The 18,660-nt window shown below is 37.6% G+C and overlaps 2 protein-coding genes across 3 annotated transcripts in view; one reads left to right on the top strand and one right to left on the bottom strand.

Annotated features, from left to right (window-relative positions):
• Positions 1-5,386, bottom strand: part of LOC139740018 (TATA box-binding protein-associated factor RNA polymerase I subunit B-like) — a 55,844-nt gene extending 50,458 nt beyond the window's left edge. The window contains exons 1-4 of the mRNA XM_071650615.1: positions 5,262-5,386; positions 2,475-2,577; positions 1,190-1,299; positions 3-111 (exon numbers count right to left, since the gene is read on the bottom strand). Of these exons, the coding sequence (XP_071506716.1) occupies positions 3-111; positions 1,190-1,299; positions 2,475-2,577; positions 5,262-5,351 (412 nt within the window). The 5' untranslated portion in view covers positions 5,352-5,386. The remainder of the gene's footprint in view (positions 1-2; positions 112-1,189; positions 1,300-2,474; positions 2,578-5,261) is intronic.
• Positions 5,387-5,940: 554 nt separating this feature from the next.
• Positions 5,941-18,660, top strand: part of LOC139740017 (shootin-1-like) — a 126,228-nt gene continuing 113,508 nt past the window's right edge. For both annotated transcript variants that reach the window (XM_071650611.1, XM_071650613.1), the window contains exons 1-3: positions 5,941-6,232; positions 8,196-8,309; positions 13,038-13,132. In XM_071650611.1, coding sequence (XP_071506712.1) covers positions 6,124-6,232; positions 8,196-8,309; positions 13,038-13,132 — 318 coding nt within the window. In that variant the 5' untranslated portion in view covers positions 5,941-6,123. The remainder of the gene's footprint in view (positions 6,233-8,195; positions 8,310-13,037; positions 13,133-18,660) is intronic.

Genomic DNA, 18,660 nt, shown 5'->3' on the forward strand with positions numbered 1-18,660 from the left:
ACCAGTCTTGGACTCTCCATTTGCCTTTTTCTTGGACTTCTCTTGAGGACTTGAATGCAGAGCCCATCCTGAATTATGGAGGTACCTGAACCACAGCTGTTGCACAAAGTCCTGCAATGAACAATATTGATATAGGAGAAAACACTTGTTTTCTTTGTTTGCCTTTCCATCATTTACGATCTCGGGCAGTACTTAGGTAATTTTACAGTGAAAAAAAAAATGTTTAGAAAAGGAATAGATGTCTGTTGCACAAAACCTTGGCAGTGAAATGTCCTTTGTAATATAGTTCGTCATTAATAATTCCTGAACACATACATTGTGTTGGTTTGTGTGATTCATCAATCAATGGCTTAATCAAAGCAAGTAAATCAGGAAAATCCCATCCACATTTGTACACTTCATTTCTGAGATCTACCAATAACCGTGCACTGTTTCTCAAAATGAGCCACTTATGCCCAATGGTGATTTTCACAAACCCGCTGATAAAGAAAATTTAGAATTAGCCTTACTAGCAAAAGTACTACTTTAATTACCACATCTATCATAGCTGCTATTGCCATATCCACTTCTGATAAAAAAATATAAAAAATCTCCACTACTAAGATTACTGCCATCATTAACCATACCACTTAACCATCTTTATCTTCTTCTTCTGGTTTTGCCTAAGCACTTAATCAGTTCTGGAAGATTATTCTAGGCATCCTTAAACTACCTGCGTGTTGTAATCATGTGCAGGTCCCGTGCATCAGTGCAATAATAAGAATGATTTGGGTGCGATTAAAACCATGACGGGGGTCTGGCTAGATTGTGAGTCTTGTTGCCAAAAGTTGGCGGAAGACTTCTACAGTCTTATTGTGGAGAAAGCGTTAGGAGGAAGAGAATTCCAGGTATTGACAGGTATTGTCGGTAAGTGGTAACCCTGATGACGGATATGTTGCATGGCTCGCTGTGCTGAAGTAGTGTGTAGATCTGTGTTGAAGTTATGCAGGTTGTGATGCTTTATGACGAACAGGAGGAGCTTAAGCCTAAGCATTTAGCATCTTTGTGGCAGGGAGGACCATTGAAGCTCATGGGGTTTATTTATCAGTCATACTGGAGGGGTTACAACTACGATTACACAAATATCAAGCTGCTCTTCTTTGGATCATTCATACAATTCTAAGGATTTTGCAGTCACAAACAGACTTACATCCAGCTTTTTGTTCACACCCATCTCAATGAGAGTGTCGACCTGCGCCTTGAGAATGATCTGGAAAACTTCTGCCAGCCACCAAGACTTCCTGTCATCTCCTTTCGATTCTGAGGATGCAATCGAATGTCTACAAATAATTTGTCAAGCTACAGAAAGGGTAAGCTTTGAAAGCACATATGTATCTGCCTGGTGTTTGAAATGATTGTAACAGATATTCTCAATATATTCCTACTTTAAAGAATTATCAAAATCCAATTTTGGTCAATGATACACCAACCAAGATCCCCACAACCTTTAAAACTCATCACTGCTATGCAATTACACTACTATTATGGTAATTTGATTTGAAAGAAGCACAATATTCTACATGGTTTCATTAAAGAAATGATGTACTGAAGACCTGTGTGCTGGTAGATGAGAAATTAATGAGGGGATGATATTATTACCTCACAAACATATTTTGCTTATATTTGGTTGGGATCATTATCACTTTCGGGAAAACAAAGTCCTAAAATTTTCTTACCCCATGTCAGACTTGATGAAACTTCTACCATATTGCATATTTCATTTCAATGTATTCACAACAGCCACCTTGAACATAGTGGAAAAGCAGTGTAAACCTTTCACCACATATAAAGGCCACACAACTCAAAGGCAGAAAAATCAAAACCATTATACCTCCCGCATTCTTTAATATCATGACCAACATACCAGAGGGTTATACTTCAGCTTCACTTCTTGGACATATCATACTACAGTAGAACCTCTCGTATCCGGACAAGTCGGGACCGGGGCTCATCCGGATAAGGGATTTGGCCGGATACGGGAGACTCAATGCTTTATACATGTACATAATATACATACACATGTACAGTAGCCCATTGTAGTATCACATGTAGTAATGTGCATACTGCAACCTTTTCATTGTTACACTCAGTAACAGACCCCAAAATTGAGGTTCGTGTTTGCAAGAATGAAATCATTTTCTTTTATAAATTCTTGGGATTATTTACCTAAATAACTATTAAGAAATGTATCAAGTATGTATGTAATTCATGTGTGTTTGTGTAGGAGTTCTCAAGGAGTTGGGAATTCCCCTTTCCTCCCGTAATTATTTTTAAAAAAATCACGGCGAGATTGCGTCTGTATAATAGAGAGATCCGGATAAAGGGAGGCCAGATAACAGAGGTTCAACTGTATTTTAAATCTTTTTGTCTTCACAACCAAACAATGCACCATGCAAGTCTCGACAAGAGGCCTAAGCTCAAGGCAACATGTATACCTGAATCCCCTGCACTCTTCTTGTGTTTGCGGATGGTACGGGTCTTGCACGAGGACTGACTGAGTTGGCTATCCATCTGGTCATATTCCATGACTTGCATGTCCTAGAAAAGAAAAGATGAGAGAAGAAAATTGTGGTCTTGAGCAGCTAATAGATCATAATAACATAACATATTAGTAGCCTATACAAATAATGCACTTTACACAGGATGTCAGTAAATCATCCTTTTAACTTTGGACCAGCAGGAAACACGTACGGCAAAGTCAAAGCTATGGATGGTGGATGATTTCTCTATAATTTTCCCTCTCCTTTGATTATTATCTCCTTCTTTCTTTTTTCTTTCCTTTTATCTCTTCTCATTATTCATTTCATTCTATTACATATTTTATCTTTTATCATTCCTTTATTCTTTATTTTTTTTAATTCTCTTTTTTCCTCGTCTTGTCTTTCCTTTCCTTTCCTTTTCTTTCATTTCAATTTTCCTTACTGTCTTTTTGTCAATCAATCCTTTTTCTTTATCATTGCTGATATACCCAACAAATGGAGCTCTATCCACTCTCTTTACTTACTTTTCACTTGTCTCTTTCTTGTTCATCCATATTTATTTTCAACCTTTTTCCTTTTCTTTCCATGTCTTCCTTTTCTTTCCTTCTTACTTTTGTCTTCCTTTTTTGTTCTTTCTCTCCTTCAATATTTTCTTCTTCTATTCCCCAACATTCATTATTTTCCATTTTCTGTCCTCTCGTTCTTCCTATGTTTGTTACCTTGTTTTTCTTTCCTTTCATTTTTTAAATTTCTTTGTCTTTTCTTCCTCTTTCAAACTATCCTTCATTTTGTGTACTGCTTATAATACTCATGAAATCAACTCAATTCAATAGCCATTTTCTCTTTTCTCTGTTTGACTTTCTCCTTCCTTTCTTTTTCTTTTTCTACCTTATTTTTTTTTCTTTACAAGACTGGTATACTTGAAGGTAAAAGTGTGCTTCTTTATCACTTTCAACAATAAACAATTATGTGCCTACAGAGTATGAAATGTTCATGTTGCAGGTGGACAGCTGAAAGAAATTTGGCCATGATTAATGTTCTTTTTAAATTCCCTTTTCAAGGTCAGCTTTTCTTTTTAAAGAATGAATAAGCAAATAAAAAGAAAACAGAAACAAGTGGACTGTATCAAAAAATGAAAATTACAAGATGTAAGTGTATTTCAACATGAACTTTAAGTGCATAGAATAAAGAGTGATGGTAAAAAGATAACAAAGATACAATAGACCAAAGAATTGTGATGGAAGAGACCACGAGTGAATAAATAAACTACAAGCAGAAAAATCCTGTGGCATTCAGTGCAGACAGCACACAAGCTATGCAATACTAGGAAAATGCTATGCACAGAAATCTCTACCCGTTCATGCGCATGCTCGCTCTGAAAATCCCAGGCAGCTTGCACGGCTTGCGTGCTGTCAGTGCTGGATGCAGCAGGACACTTGCATGAAAGGCACCCAAAGGCTCGTGGACAGCGGAATTCACAAAGAAAGTGAACCTGTAATACCTACAAAGTGATTCGTTTACTGACAAATTTGAGTACCCACCTACTCTATCAGTGTATTAGTAATTTGGAATATATGCACAAGATCAGGTTACTGACTTTATTTTTCTCTTTACAAATCTTTTTAAAATGATGTCAGACTTCAGTGCCATTGGGTTGATTCGTTCATAGAGATGTGAGAGCCGCAGAAAAAAGCACCGAACATTTCAAGTTGGATCAGGCCGATAGGCAGCCCTACATAGAGTAAACCCGCTGGTGCCCATGTTTCGATGGATCGCTGCACATCAGTTGATTAAAACTCGAAATTTGTCACAAAGTGCAGACAGCATTTTTCTTCTTCTTTTCATCATGGAGAGTGGACATGTGTGTGTAAAAAGATCACTGTGCGAAGTTGCAACAATTGGTATCCCATTATCAGGTGCGAGATGGATGAGAAGTGAAGAGGAGACCTCAGTCATGAGCAACTTGCCCTGGGGGCCTTATGAGCATGTTCATTAGGCGGAGCGAAGGGATCCTTATTAGCAGGATCAGGAGCACCCCTCCCCCCTCATATGAGCAGGTTTTCCGAACTGAGGTAGGCCTACACAAAACATGTATAAATATTTAATTTACACAGCAGCAGTTCAGCACTACCCGACAAGAAATGTCATTCCAAAATGTATAGAAAACATCAAACTTAACTGTAAATATTCAACTTTTTCCTGACTTCGCAGATTCGGATGCAAGTACCGAGTCTAGGTTGTGAAATGTTTAAAATTTAAGGTTATAAGTTTATTCTATGCATGCTTAAAAAGCCAATGGCAATGGCAATTATAGGTTAGTAGGAGGCTGTGCATGCAAATCTACGTAGCTACGCATGCGAGCGCCTTGGTTGTAACTGTAACTTGTGTAAGGAATAAATTTAGTGCAACAGCTTCAGCTTCAGACAGGTACAAAAATAGAACTAGAAATAGTAGTAACGGCTAGTACGACATCAAATATCAAGAACCTTCCGCATCACCCTTGTCTGAAAATCCGGACTAGAAACTTTCTTTTTTTATTTGACCTTATCATTCATCAATCATACCACTGATTGTCACAAGTAAATTTTAATCTAACTGTTATTAGTGTTAACGGTTAGACTCTAATCGATACACGAACTACCACGTATCGGACTGGGGTATGGGAGATGAGTTTTGCCGGTTCACATGAATTCTTTTTAGCGTTTGATTGCAGTGATCGAGCAATCACTAATATCTACTGACCTGAGATTGACTCTGACACATTGTACAGTAGTAGAGCCCATCTTGCTCGTAAAAAGACACTTCTTCTCGACACTCGGAACAATAATTCATGTTGGCAAGCCCTCCAAATACTTAGTACATTGTAGTATAAAGTTTACATGTACCACTCATATCAGCACAGCGCTCGTGTTCCCGCGGAGCCAATGCGTAAACTCGGACCCACGTGTGTGTGTGTGTGTACAGGAGTGGTAGACAGTAGTTATCGCACACTGCATACACTCGTCTGCTCCTAGCAGTATCAGCCAGCTCTACTATTGAAGAGGCTGGCTAGTTTATTATCAGCTCTGTAATTGAAATGGCAAGTAACATGATGAATATTTTCAAAATTTATAACAGTTGTTATTAATATTTGATAATAGAAAAGTGATCGAAGCTTTTGTCATTGTATATAAAATGGGCAAATTGACACAAATTGACATGATAATTAATTTATCTAATTTAGACTCCATTGTAATAGTATTGTTTCCCCCTTAAAAAAAGTAGACGTATCCAATTTATTTTGCTGGCTCCAAGTTACCCCGTAATTATGAGCAAGGAGAGGACAGGTGTTTTCCCGTGGTTTGGCCCTGCGAAACTTCTAAAAGTTTACTTGATCCGGAGTTTGGACAACTCTCAAGTGATGATTATATCTCCACATGCAGTTCGTACGGTTCGTTCGTACGTTGGACTCGCGAGAGGTGATAAACACAATCACTGTTTTGTCGTCCTCTCCAGCTCCCGTCGGAAGGATCGTGTTGTCGTTTGGAGAGGTGTGTTTCGTGCGGTAGTATAATTACAGCCCCTTACTTCCGCAATCAGTTGGTACCCATTAATTGCTGGAAAAATGTCTTCTCCAACGCGAAATAAGCCCGGGCCACCTCCTCGAAAAGAGTCTCTAGAATCAGTAGAAGAAGTGAACACAAACAAGGACTTAAAAGAGGTCGCTAAGAGAGGTAAGAATATTAGATAATTAGTGCAGGCTCTGTGTAACCACTGCCAGCGCAGCGGGGATGTCCTTGCACTGTACCGGGGAAGTTCCCCATCTATTCCAGTTTTTATTTTCGGTGGCTGGATCGAGTGCTTTGCAATATTACGGTATTCTGAATTTTGGTGATGTCACAGCTATAGAAACAGTCTCCAAAATATATGCTACGACTCCAGTAAAACCATATGTTAAGAGTGCCAGTCAAGTACTACAAACATATAACACCAATGTATGTCAGTATATTGCTCATATGTTATTATCATATGACAGAATTTTATATTGCACTGTATGATATTGCACTCATATTATGGCACATCATGCCATCTAGACTATTGTTGTATGTTTCCTTGTGGTACATCATAAGAAAGCCTGATTACTTATCTTTTAAATGACACCTCACTTGTTATGATTGGGTGTTCTTGGAATGTGCAAAACAGCTGAGTATGGGGACAGATCAAAAGACCCAATAAACCCTTTTTTCCCCTTCTGCACACACATGTTTATTTGTATGTATAGGTATAGGCCTATAGCCTATGTATTATATGTTAATATATGATTTTGGTAAATCAATAAAATAATTGAGTACTATAGGGTGTAGGGCCAGGGTTTTACCAAGTATGTATTTACAGGCATGATATTCTGTAGATTTGAATCTGATTTCAGATTTTTTTTTTCTCAAGTCTAATCAGATTGTGCTTTTTCCATGTACATGTATCAAAATCACCTGAAAATTTTAATTTCCGATTTTTTCAACAAACCTCAATATCATCCCTGATTTAATACTAGCTTAAACAGTCCTTGGTAGGTTTTGAGAGCTGTAGGCCTACTGTCCTTCACTGTCTGCAAATGTTTCCAAATGAATAGAATATTGGAGTAGGTAATTAAAGCAAAGGTCATTTTGAGTGGGGACATGCATGAAACTCTTCCAATTACTTTTCTGTTTACAAGCTGATGAGTACACATTTTAGCGAGATATTTTTTTTTAGATAGAAAAGACTTGATGACTTTTATAATTAAAAATATCATGTTTTAATTTTCTTGATCTCTATATGTTTCAACAAAGCCCCATTGTTTCCCTTGATAAAGTTGACTGTCATTGAAAGGTTTATGTTAACACGATGAAGAGAAAATATTTCCTGAACATGGAACAGAATAGATAACACATAAGGGAGACATAATGAAATGTAGCAAATCGATATGAAATTCAATGTGATGATATCATAGCCTCACAAGTATTCAAGTGACCTGTATGAATTTCAATTTGAAGATAAATTAATGAAGAAAAGAAAGAGATAGAATATTCATATTCAAATTGTTGTAGATCTAATGACTTGTAACTTTTGAAGTCCAGAGAAGGATGTGTATTTGTGAAATCAGCAGAAAAAAAAATGGTTCTTTCAATATTTTTGTGGACAAAGAAATAGTATCTTTGGGAAGCTATCTTACTTGCATGTATGTAAATGATTGTAACAAATATTACTCTTGATAAAAGTGAATGTGAAACTAGATTTGTTTTCTTTTTATCTGATTTGAAAGAAACTATCAAACTGCTGTTTGTTTAATTTTAGACATATCTTGCAATAGAAGTCAGCTTGAAGAAGTAGTCAAAGTTTCCTTTAAACTTGTCTGTATAACAGACTTGTATACAGATAAAGAGAGAGTGTGCATACATGTGTGTGTCTGTGTGTGTCTGATGATTATATTAGCAAACATTCAAAGAAAGCATTACATGTCGCTGTGTTTCTTTTTTCATAATTAAGTACCACATGGTACAGAATAGCCACAATATACAAACATGTTTCTTGTTTGATTGTTTTTTTCACAGTTCTGTAATGGATGCTGATAGTTGACTACTCAGACATTCCATTGTGTGAACTACTGGCATGCGTATTTCACTCTTCCTTTATGTCCTTTTTTTGTGTGAATTTTAGCTGTATTGGAGCATGAGACACTGAAGAGGAAATTCAGTAAGAAGGAGGAAGAGGCCAAGATTCTTCAAGATGAGCTAGAAGCGACAAGAGGTGTATTGGACCAAATACAGTCAGGTGAGACATAAGAAATGTCATTTATAAATCATTAAAAGTTTGTTCTTAAAAATTGTACATTACCAGTTATTTTTAACCCTTTTACATTGTATTGTAGAATTTGATAGCCCCCAACCCTCCCTCTTAAAACAAAAAGAGAAATAAAAGAAGAATGAAAAATTGAAAAGAATATAGTAAAAGCTAGAAAACACATTTTATGAGATTAGAGTGAAAAATCATGAAATATGTATTAAGGAAATATACAGTGTCATATTTTAAGATTTAAAAAAACCAGAAAGAAATAGTGAGAATCAACATTCATCATCATATCAACAACATAAAAAAGTCATCTTCATTAGCTGCTGAATATAAGAATCACTTTTCCTGGAATAATTGTTCCTATGACAATGAAAGGAGTGTCAGTGCTTACATTAATTCACATTGGTGTCATTTTAATGCCTTTGGAAGTCCATGATTGCTATTTTAAAACCTATGTAATAGGAACCTCTTCAAATGAGGATTATACAGAGATCATATGGGATTAATCTTCAGTCAAGGGGATCATAGGTGCAAATTTCATGATACTTGAACCTTAAAGTGCAATGTTGCACTGAACACATCATGGCTATGAAATATATCTATTTCTGGACTCATATTCTGACAAGAGAAAACAAATAAATAATCAATGGTGTTTTTAGTATTTATCAGTTAGAAAATAAAATCCTTGTGTTTTAATGATATGCATACATTCAATGTACATTGCTTCTCTATGATCAGGTCCACTGTATCCATAACATTACAGCATCCACTGCATACACACCAGGCCCTTAGCCAGGATTTTTCAAAAGGGGGGGGGGGGGGGGGGCATGCTTAAATTGCAGGTTAAGCAAACTGACCTTTGATATCATGGGCTGATGAGGTAGGGGGTCAAGGTCAGTGTGGACCTTTCAGATGCATCCCATCCCAGCAAATGTCCCTGCAGCCACAATATTGAGCATAAAGGGAACAGTGATACTTTGCTGTACAACCTGTACATCCACCCCGCGTTCACATTGGTCCCCGCGACGCGGGGAAAGTCCCGAGCTGTGGGACTTTCTCCTCCAAAACCATAATGTGAACGCTCACTGGGACTTGTCCCCCCCCCCCCCCCCCGTCCCCCCCAAGCAATTCGGGTACGGGGACAAGTTTTGGAGGGGAGAGTGACCTTGGGGCGAAATTGATAGCATCCAGCTGTGGTCATCAAATGTGCGCATGCGCTATGCCTGGCAGAGCTCGCCCCAAGCCCCAATTGCCCCCACAGCTCGGGGACAGATGAGCAACCAATGTGAACAGTCAGTCGTAAAAAAGATAAGATCTCTTATGGCTGTCCCCGCGTCGCGGGGACCAATGTGAATGCGGGGCCAGTCGAACCCCGCATTCACATTGGTCCCCGCGATGCGGGGAAAGTCCCGAGCTGTGGGACTTTCTCCTTCAGAACCATAATGTGAACACTCGCTAGGACTTGTCCCCTCGTCCCCGCCAAGCAAGTCGGGTACAGGGACAAGATTTGGAGGGGAAGTGACCTTGGGGCAAAATTGATAAGATCCAGCTGTTGTCATCAAATGTGCGCATGCGCTATGCCTGGTTTCAAGTGGCAGAGCTCGCCCCAAATCCAAATTGCCCCCACAGCTCGCGGACAGATGAGATAGCAGTGTGGACGGTCAGTCGTAAAAAAGATAAGATCTCTTGTGGCTGTCCCCGCGGCGTCGCGGGGACTAATGTGAACGCGGGGATGGTTGTACTTGTAGAGCCTCAACTTAGCAAAAAGCAGATTGCACAAAGATTGTCAGTTATTCAAAGATATTCATGCCACTTTAAAGTGATATATTAATGTTTTGTGTGATAACATATATCTGTTACACAGCACAAAAAGAAAAAAAAACACTTACCTAGCAATACCCTTTAACTATTTCTAAGCAATTAGAAATAGTTTAACAAATACTAACTTATGAGATCCCTTTATTCTTCCAAACACAGAGCCTTATTGAAATAACGTGAATTGTTTAACTGTTTTTTTTTTTTCAGTGGAAAGAAATCAGCAGTTTCAAAACTGAACTGTAATATGACTTTTTAAAAATGAAATTTCATTTTCAAAATATCCATCATAATAGCAACTGTCAAGTTAAATATGAAATCCAAAGGAAGGTCTGTTTTCCAAAAATCATTGCAGTGCCATTTGCATGGATATCTCTGCAAGTTCTGGCCAGTAATAACATAAAAATAATATTTCAAATGTCAATAAAGTAGTGATGTTCTTTGTGGACCGTGGTGTTTCATGAGTTGTATTAATCATTGTGCGACACGAGAAAGAACAGATGATTTGATTTTGCTTTGCTTTGCCTTTTTGAAGTATAAGGAAAATATTTGAGTATGGAAGTGAAAAAGAAATATTCTTTGAGAAGATGTTACACTATAGAAAATGAAATAGAAATTGTTATATTTCAAATGATGTGCTCTGTGTTGTTACACCTGTTGGTATTACAGTAATCAATATATCTGCAAGATATCTGCCAAGGGCTAGACAAATGATCAAGTTTCAAGTTTCAAGTTTATTCATTCATTTGTCTTTCTTCCAACAATAAGCAATATAACAATAACATAACAATAACATTGACACTTTCTTTCAAGAGTATATAGGAACAACAACAACTAATACTAAAATACTAATACTAATATACTGATGGACCTAACCGTGAATAGCCATGGACTGTGGGGAAACCCCTTTTAATGATTAGACTACTTGTAAAGACTGCAAATGATACATTTGTACAAAATGTCAGAAGTACAGCTTTGGATTGAATACATGTATGTATTGGACATTTCCATTTATTGGAGAGTTGAGCCTTCTGTTTTTATGATCAAACCTTATGTGTAAATATGTAAAAAGAATTGATTTCTTGTGCTAAAATCAAATCACAAATTTGATGATTTTTTTTATAATGGGTCTGAAGTGCTGACACTAACCCACCTGCAGTCTCAGACAAACTGCCTGTCATATTGTTTGCCTCACTGAACAAGAAAGGCAGGACTGGTTTCAGAAGGTCAAACATCTATAGATTGACTTTTGGACCATGTGTGTACATAGGTCACAATATGCATGGGCGGTTTCGCCTCTCACATGAGTTGAACCTGTTCCCCAGATGTGAGATTCTGAAATTTCAATAGGCTTCACAAAGTACCCACCAGATTAACACACGCAAAGTGTTAAAACAATAACCGACAATGGTAATAGACTTCACAAATGAATCCTAGCTAGAGAGATTTAGCCCTTCAGCCCCCAGAGGTTCCTGGCAATGTCAATTTCTATACTCACAGAAAGAGGGCTGTCAAATTTACACTGTGTTATAAGGGGTAACATGACTCGATGTTGACTTGTAGACAGGGATTATAACTTTCAGAGTGGGAAAGTAAAGAATAAAGGCATGATATGAACCAGACACACATTTCCACCCCCACACCCATCCCTCCCCCCCCCCCTCACACACACACTCACACATGAGGGTGTTTGTGAACAGCTCAGGGGTTGGAAGATTAAAGGAGGGTAAAGCTTTTGGAGAAACTTGTGTTGTGATGATGTAGTTTGACAGTCAGTGACAGAAGCAACAGGTATGTGAACATGTATGCATGTTTGTAAGATTGGTCAAATATTACGAAAGTTACTTTGTCTACAAATCTGCTACTTTTTCTGTATCTTGCAAATTAGCTGCTTTGTTTTATAGGCCTATTTGAAAACTTCATGGGTAATTCTGCACAGTTGTGTTGGTGGTATTCAGTTATTGAGGATAATAGTCTTTAAGTTCAGACTGCCTCTCTGAAGAAAGACTTAGAGACAAAGAGAAAATATGCAAAGTTTCACAAATAAGGACACAAGGAGAAAGATCGAATGTGTTTATCAATGAGTTCACTGGTATTCATGTCAAATGAGCATATAATAAGCACTATGCCAAAGAAAGAGAGTCTGTCTATCATTGACAATTTTTTTTTTTCAATATAGTATGCGCAATATGAAATATAATGATTATTCATGTAGTAAGGAATGAACTATGAAGTACAATACAGAAAGAATGAATGAAACATATGAGACAGGGCAAAACAGAGAAAAGGACAACAAGACACACAAAGACACAGAGGAAAAGAAGTTAAAAATACAATGAGAAAGAGAGGAAGACTTGCAGTGGTAATACACCTTGCAACATACCCCTTTTTCAAAACATTTTGATGTTTTCCTTTAATAAATGGAAAGGCATGCAATGAACTCTTACATGAAGAGTATTGTGATACATTCCATTTCTATTTCATCTTTTTCCCCCTAATCTCATATCCTGGAATTAGTATCACATTTAGATTTGTGGATAATTTATGACCAAGGATTGATTTAAACGAGGCTCATTTTCCAATTGTATTCTAATTCAATGATGATGCCAACTTTCATGCCTATTGATGAATTTCTTCACCATGTGCATGCTTCTTTGGCAGTGTTTCCATTACCCTGAAATCTGTTGTGTGTATTATTCTGGTTTCAGTTAGGATGTTTGGTAGTGATGTATTTCCTCTGTAAATGATTGATTTTGATATGCCCTCCCCTCTGGGACATTATTCTGATCCCATATCCAATTTGTGGAAATGGGAGTCAAATTCATGGTTTTTTTTTATTGCATAATGCTTTTTGTTTTGACATTTGCAATCTTTTATTTTTGTTGTTCTGAATAGTATCTGGCCAGGTGATCCAGGAATACGCAGACGTCCAAACTAAGTTGCAAATTGAAACAAAATGCAGGGAGGAAGCAGAGAAATATGCCAGAAAGGTAGGGGTTCAGTGTGATTTTCACGATTTTCACGTTAAACCACTCACTGTACAGTCTCCTCTCACCAGGGTGTAATTCTCTCTCCCTACCACATCACAGGTGTGTGCGAACTGTTGGTTTGCTCAGCCACCATGGCGGATGTCGTTCATATTAACTGTGGTTTCTGGGTCTTATGCATATACCTGTGGTATATATCATAAATATTTATATGTGTGACCAAATCACCACAAAGGACTTACAAACAGTCTCCAAACATGAATTTCCTAATTTAAGTATCATAGAAATTCCCATTCTCTTAAAGTCGTTGTTTACCATTTGCAGATGAAATGAAAACAATGCTTTAGTGCTTCAAAAAAGTTCTAAAATGTGAGTTAGGGATAGAAACAACTGGTCAGTGTAAAAAAGTTAGTCAGTATAATCAGTGTTAAGTATTGTTTAATATAGAAAATGTGAACAATATTTATGATGAAATTGTTTCTAGACTAAACCATGTAGTTATGGTTTAGTGAGAGAATTAATGATATCTCCTTATATTTTAGGCTTTATTGCAAAATTTTTATATGGCAGAATGTTTTATGATATAACTGACATAGGTTATACAGATGTGCATCAAATGTGATAACTTGAACAGTTTTTAAACCACTGCTTCCAATGGTAAACAGTACCTTTGAGTTCTCCCTTGATGCATATCTATATGATTCTTTCTGTCTTCTCTTCAAAATCATATTGATTAAGGAATTGTAACAAAGGTTGCAGCCAAATGAGTGCAGTTTTTCTCAAAGATTTGATAAGAAGTGCCCATGCAGTCAAATGTGCAGGGAAAGTAGCCTGCAAAACATGCTACATGAAAACATAAGTTTTGAATGTATGTAACATCCTAATCAATGTATGCCCCGAGGACATTCAACACATCTAAATAAATGCCCTTGGATGATTTGTAACACACAGTCAACAATTAGGTGTATGATGCTGAGGACATTATACACCCTTAACCTGTACTCTTGCAATTAAAGATTCCATGCTACCATCAGTTACATTGTCCAACTAGAGAGGGGCCGTCAAAGGCGGCAGACCCACGCCTAAGTACAAAGTCGGGGTAAACATAATGTGCATTCGGTCATCTACCAGAATTCGGCCACTTAATTGCCAGTGTGCTTTATCACCAGCCAGTGAGTTCTACCAAAGATCGTACACTGAAGTGTACGATCTTTGGTTCTACAGTCACATCACACGCAAATCACATCATTACACATACGGTATTAACACTCATTCACGTACAGGAAAGTCTTTAAGTCTCCTCCAAAAATCCATCGAAAATCCCAAATTCCACCGTCAAAAGTGCAGAATCGGAACTTTTCCAAGCGCGCGCGAATTAAGTCCAGTTTTAAGAGTATTGTCTACGCGACGGGTCGCGGAAAAAGCGCTAAAAATCGAGAAATACGCCGTTTTCTTGCGGGATATTTTGATTATAGCAAGCCGAGAGTGTGATGATATCAAAGGTCGTATGAGTGTACGATCTTTGATGGTATCCACAAAAGCAAAAAAGAAAAACAAAATTTACGTACCCCTTAGGCAATTACCCCTATGATTAGTGTCTACGGGAATTATTCAATGCAAGGGTTGAATGCAAATGTCTACTGCACCAGTATTCGGCCACCAACGAGCGCCGCAACGTCCCCGGTGCAATTTTGCACCAACAGTGTAGAGCGCGATGCATTTTCAGTGGCCTTGCACACGCATTGACATTGAGCACGCATATCGTGCAGTGTGACTGCGACCGAGCAAAATGCTCCTCCAACGAAAAAAACAATCAATGTTAATTTGAAAAATCATAAAATATCAAAGGTCGTATGAGTGTACGATCTTTGATGGTATCCACAAAAGCAAAAAAGAAAAACAAAATTTACGTACCCCCTAGGCAATTACCCCTATGATTAGTGTCTACGGGAATTATTCAATGCAAGGGTTGAATGCAAATGTCTACTGCACCAGTATTCGGCCACCAACGAGCGCCGCAACGTCCCTGGTGCAATTTTGCACCAACAGTGTAGAGCGCGATGCATTTTCAGCGGCCTTGCACACGCATTGACATTGAGCACGCATATCGTACAGTGTGACTGCGACCGAGCAAAATGCTCCTCCAACGAAAAAAACAATCAATGTTAATTTGAAAAATCATCAAAATACGGGCCAGTTTGTGATGACGGAGAACGAACTTTCATAAATCTAGAAGGACATAGTCCCTCAAATAGGCCTAAACGTAACTTTCGGAATTCTTACGAACATTTGAGCAGCGAAGTCGGATCGTTGGGGAGTTTATGTTTTCGTATGGTAGCGGAAAATCGCAAAGTGAGAAACGGGAAATTTTCGGAATGGTCACTATACCATGGGGTCAAAACTTCAAGGTCACACAGAATTTGCAAGGGTCAACCGATTATCACCAAAATCTAATCGATTCTTTCCTGCCATTATCCAAACATCCCCATAACATTTCGTGCAAATCCGTTTACCCGTTCTCTTGTTATCTTGTACACAAACAAACAAACAAACAAACAAACAAACAAACAAACAAACAAACAAACAAACAAACAAACAAACAAACAAACAAACATACGGAACCCTTTACATAACCCCCTGCCGATTTTCATCGGCGTGGGTAATTAAATGATGAATGCAGGAGAGCATACATTCATGGTGGAAATGAAGTGCTGATGTCATGCTGATAAATACCATTACTGCAACATTGAGGAAAGAGATACATATCCTGTTATATAGAATCCAGTATTGGACAGATACTGATACCACAATATGAATACTGTAAACGTGGAAATTTTCGCGGTACATTAATTTTCGCGGATTTCGCGCTACGTTCGGCTAGCGCGAATTCAAAAACGCGCGAATATATCTTCGCAATTTTCTATGCACATTTTGAACGGCCTGAATTGCGTGCGCTTCGTCGATGATACTGCTACGTAGTACAGACATGTTTACGCATATAGCAGTATCATCGCACGCACCGCACGCACCGAGCCCATGGCCGATTGGTGTGCTACATCTCCGCGACTACAGTACTAGTACTACAGTACATGTATCGAGTAAAATACGTGTACAGTGTACTACGTAGTTGAGCGCTTGTACTCACACTCGCGCCGCTCGCTACGTCGCTTTCACACGCTGGCATCGCTGGATGAAAACAGCGACTGTGTATTAGCCCGCTGCGGAGCGCGAATTTAAGAGCCCGCGAATATGTTTTCGAGCCGCTCAGCGCGAAAAATTAATCGCGCGAAAATATTGACGTTTACAGTAGCAGATGTACATTGCAAAGATACTCGTTTGTTAATTTGTTAATGTTTGTTTTGACATGACTCATTATACTAATTTCTATGCCACAGGTATTATGTATCCTATTGTATAGAAAGCAGTATTGGAAAAGCACAGATACCACATAATGAATAGCAGATGTAGATTGGACAGATACTTTGGGTATCAATTTGTTAGGATAGTTTCAAAGTGAACCATTATACTGAACCACAGGTATAATGTGCTGCTGTTACGTCTTCAATAAAAGGGAGCTCTTAAAATAGTTAGGTTTACAGTGTATGTTGATTAAAGGGCAGCCAAACTCATTATAAGGCATTGATTATTTTACACACACACACACACTACAGATACTCATACACACACTCACACCTATTCATTGATGTAGTCATATAAACATACATAATGTATGTGTGTGTGTGTGTGTGACTATTCCTGTGCATCATATTGTATGCATCTACCAATATTTCTGTCTGTGTGTTAAATTGGCAAATGATGTCAATAAGCATGAAGTTGCAGTAGAAAAAAAGCATGTAGGGACATAAATAATGCACTATGCGTTATGCGCTATTTAAGCACTGTTAATTATTTATTGTCATGATATTCCCAGAAAATTTGTTAATCATTTGCAATATTTCATGGGTCTCAGAGATAGAAAAGAACTTGTTTGGAATGTGGGTTCAATTCTGTGTTTCAACACACCATATCTCACATTTAGAAATATGCATTAGAAACATGATTACAAACCAGTTCTTTTGTCAGTCTAAAACCCCTCAAAGTTAACAATGTTCATAAGATATGAAATGGAAACAAAGACTGTGAAGATCAAGTGGAGTTAGGGGTTGCTGGAATTGAGTTTACCCCAAGATGTTAATCTTTGTGGTTGTCATAGTTTAGAGATGATCTCAAATGCAATGAATATTAACCAGTGTAATTTTGCAAGATACTCCAAATGAGTGAAGCATTGTTTTATATTCATTTCTAGAGTATTTCCATCAATATCAAACCTGTGTTTCCCTCTGAAGCCACAGACATTCTACAGATTAAATGTTACAATAAGAGTAGAACATTTTCATACCACTCAAGTTGCCAATAAGGAAATGTTCCAGGCAGGCACACAGAATGCACATTGAAAGTACCAGGAAATTCATCCTGCAATTAACCCTCAAAGAAATTGAAAATGAATGCCCTTAATATGTGTTGAGTCCTTGAGTTTCACTGTAATTACTAGGCTTGGTTTCTATCCTGAGAGCCAAACCCAACTCGAATCTGATTCACATTGTTTGGATGTTACAGGTAGCTCTGCAAGGTTGCCGAGTCTCATGCACCGAGTGTTCGACTCTGTGTTGTGTGTAGTTTAAAGGCATAATTTACCATTTGCAGCAATAAAAACCCAGCATGAATGCTTCAAAATAGGTCTAAAATGTGAGTTAGGGATAGAAACAACCAATGTAAAAATTTTAAGTAGTATGATTGGTGTTACAAAATGTGAACAATGTTACTAGTAAAAATGTTTCTAGACTAAACCGTCAACAGTTACGGTTTATTGAGAAAAATAATGATATATCTTTATATTTTAGGTTCTATTGCAAAATTTTTATATGGTAGGATGTCTCGTGATAAAACTGGCCTACTCATATGCATCAAATATGATATCTTGAACATCTTTTAAATCACTACTCCCAAAGGTAAACTGGACCTTTAAAGGTGTGTGTGCATTTGTTGCCATAGTGATCTCAGTAAGTATCACACATGGGAAGGAAAGAGAATGATATGAATAGATAACATTGTAACATCTGATTTGAGCCTGATGTATAGGGGATCACAATTCTAGACAGAATATGTTTGTTTGGTTGGTTTTGTTAAATTGTTCTTAATTGCTTGGACCATTATTACATTGAATTACCCATTTAAGAAAGGAATGAGTCTCAAAATATATTGTATAGATACAATGTACATATATAGATAGATAGACAGATATTATAGATGTATAGATGAATAAGTGCTTAAATATAATGACTAGTGTGATTGCACCATTATGTGATGACTAATGAAGAGATGCATATGTACCCTCAAGATAATATAGATAGATATAATCATAGATACATAGATGAATAAGTTCTAATATAATGACTAGTGTTATTGCACCATTTTGTGATGAATACTGAAGAGATGCCTAAATGTACCCTCATAAGGACCCCCTCCCCCCC

The sequence above is a fragment of the Diadema antillarum genome, unplaced genomic scaffold (genome assembly GCF_040938485.1).
Source record: "Diadema antillarum isolate AM-2024a unplaced genomic scaffold, OU_Dant_1.0 seq00000825_RagTag, whole genome shotgun sequence".
Lineage (NCBI taxonomy): Eukaryota > Metazoa > Echinodermata > Echinoidea > Diadematoida > Diadematidae > Diadema > Diadema antillarum.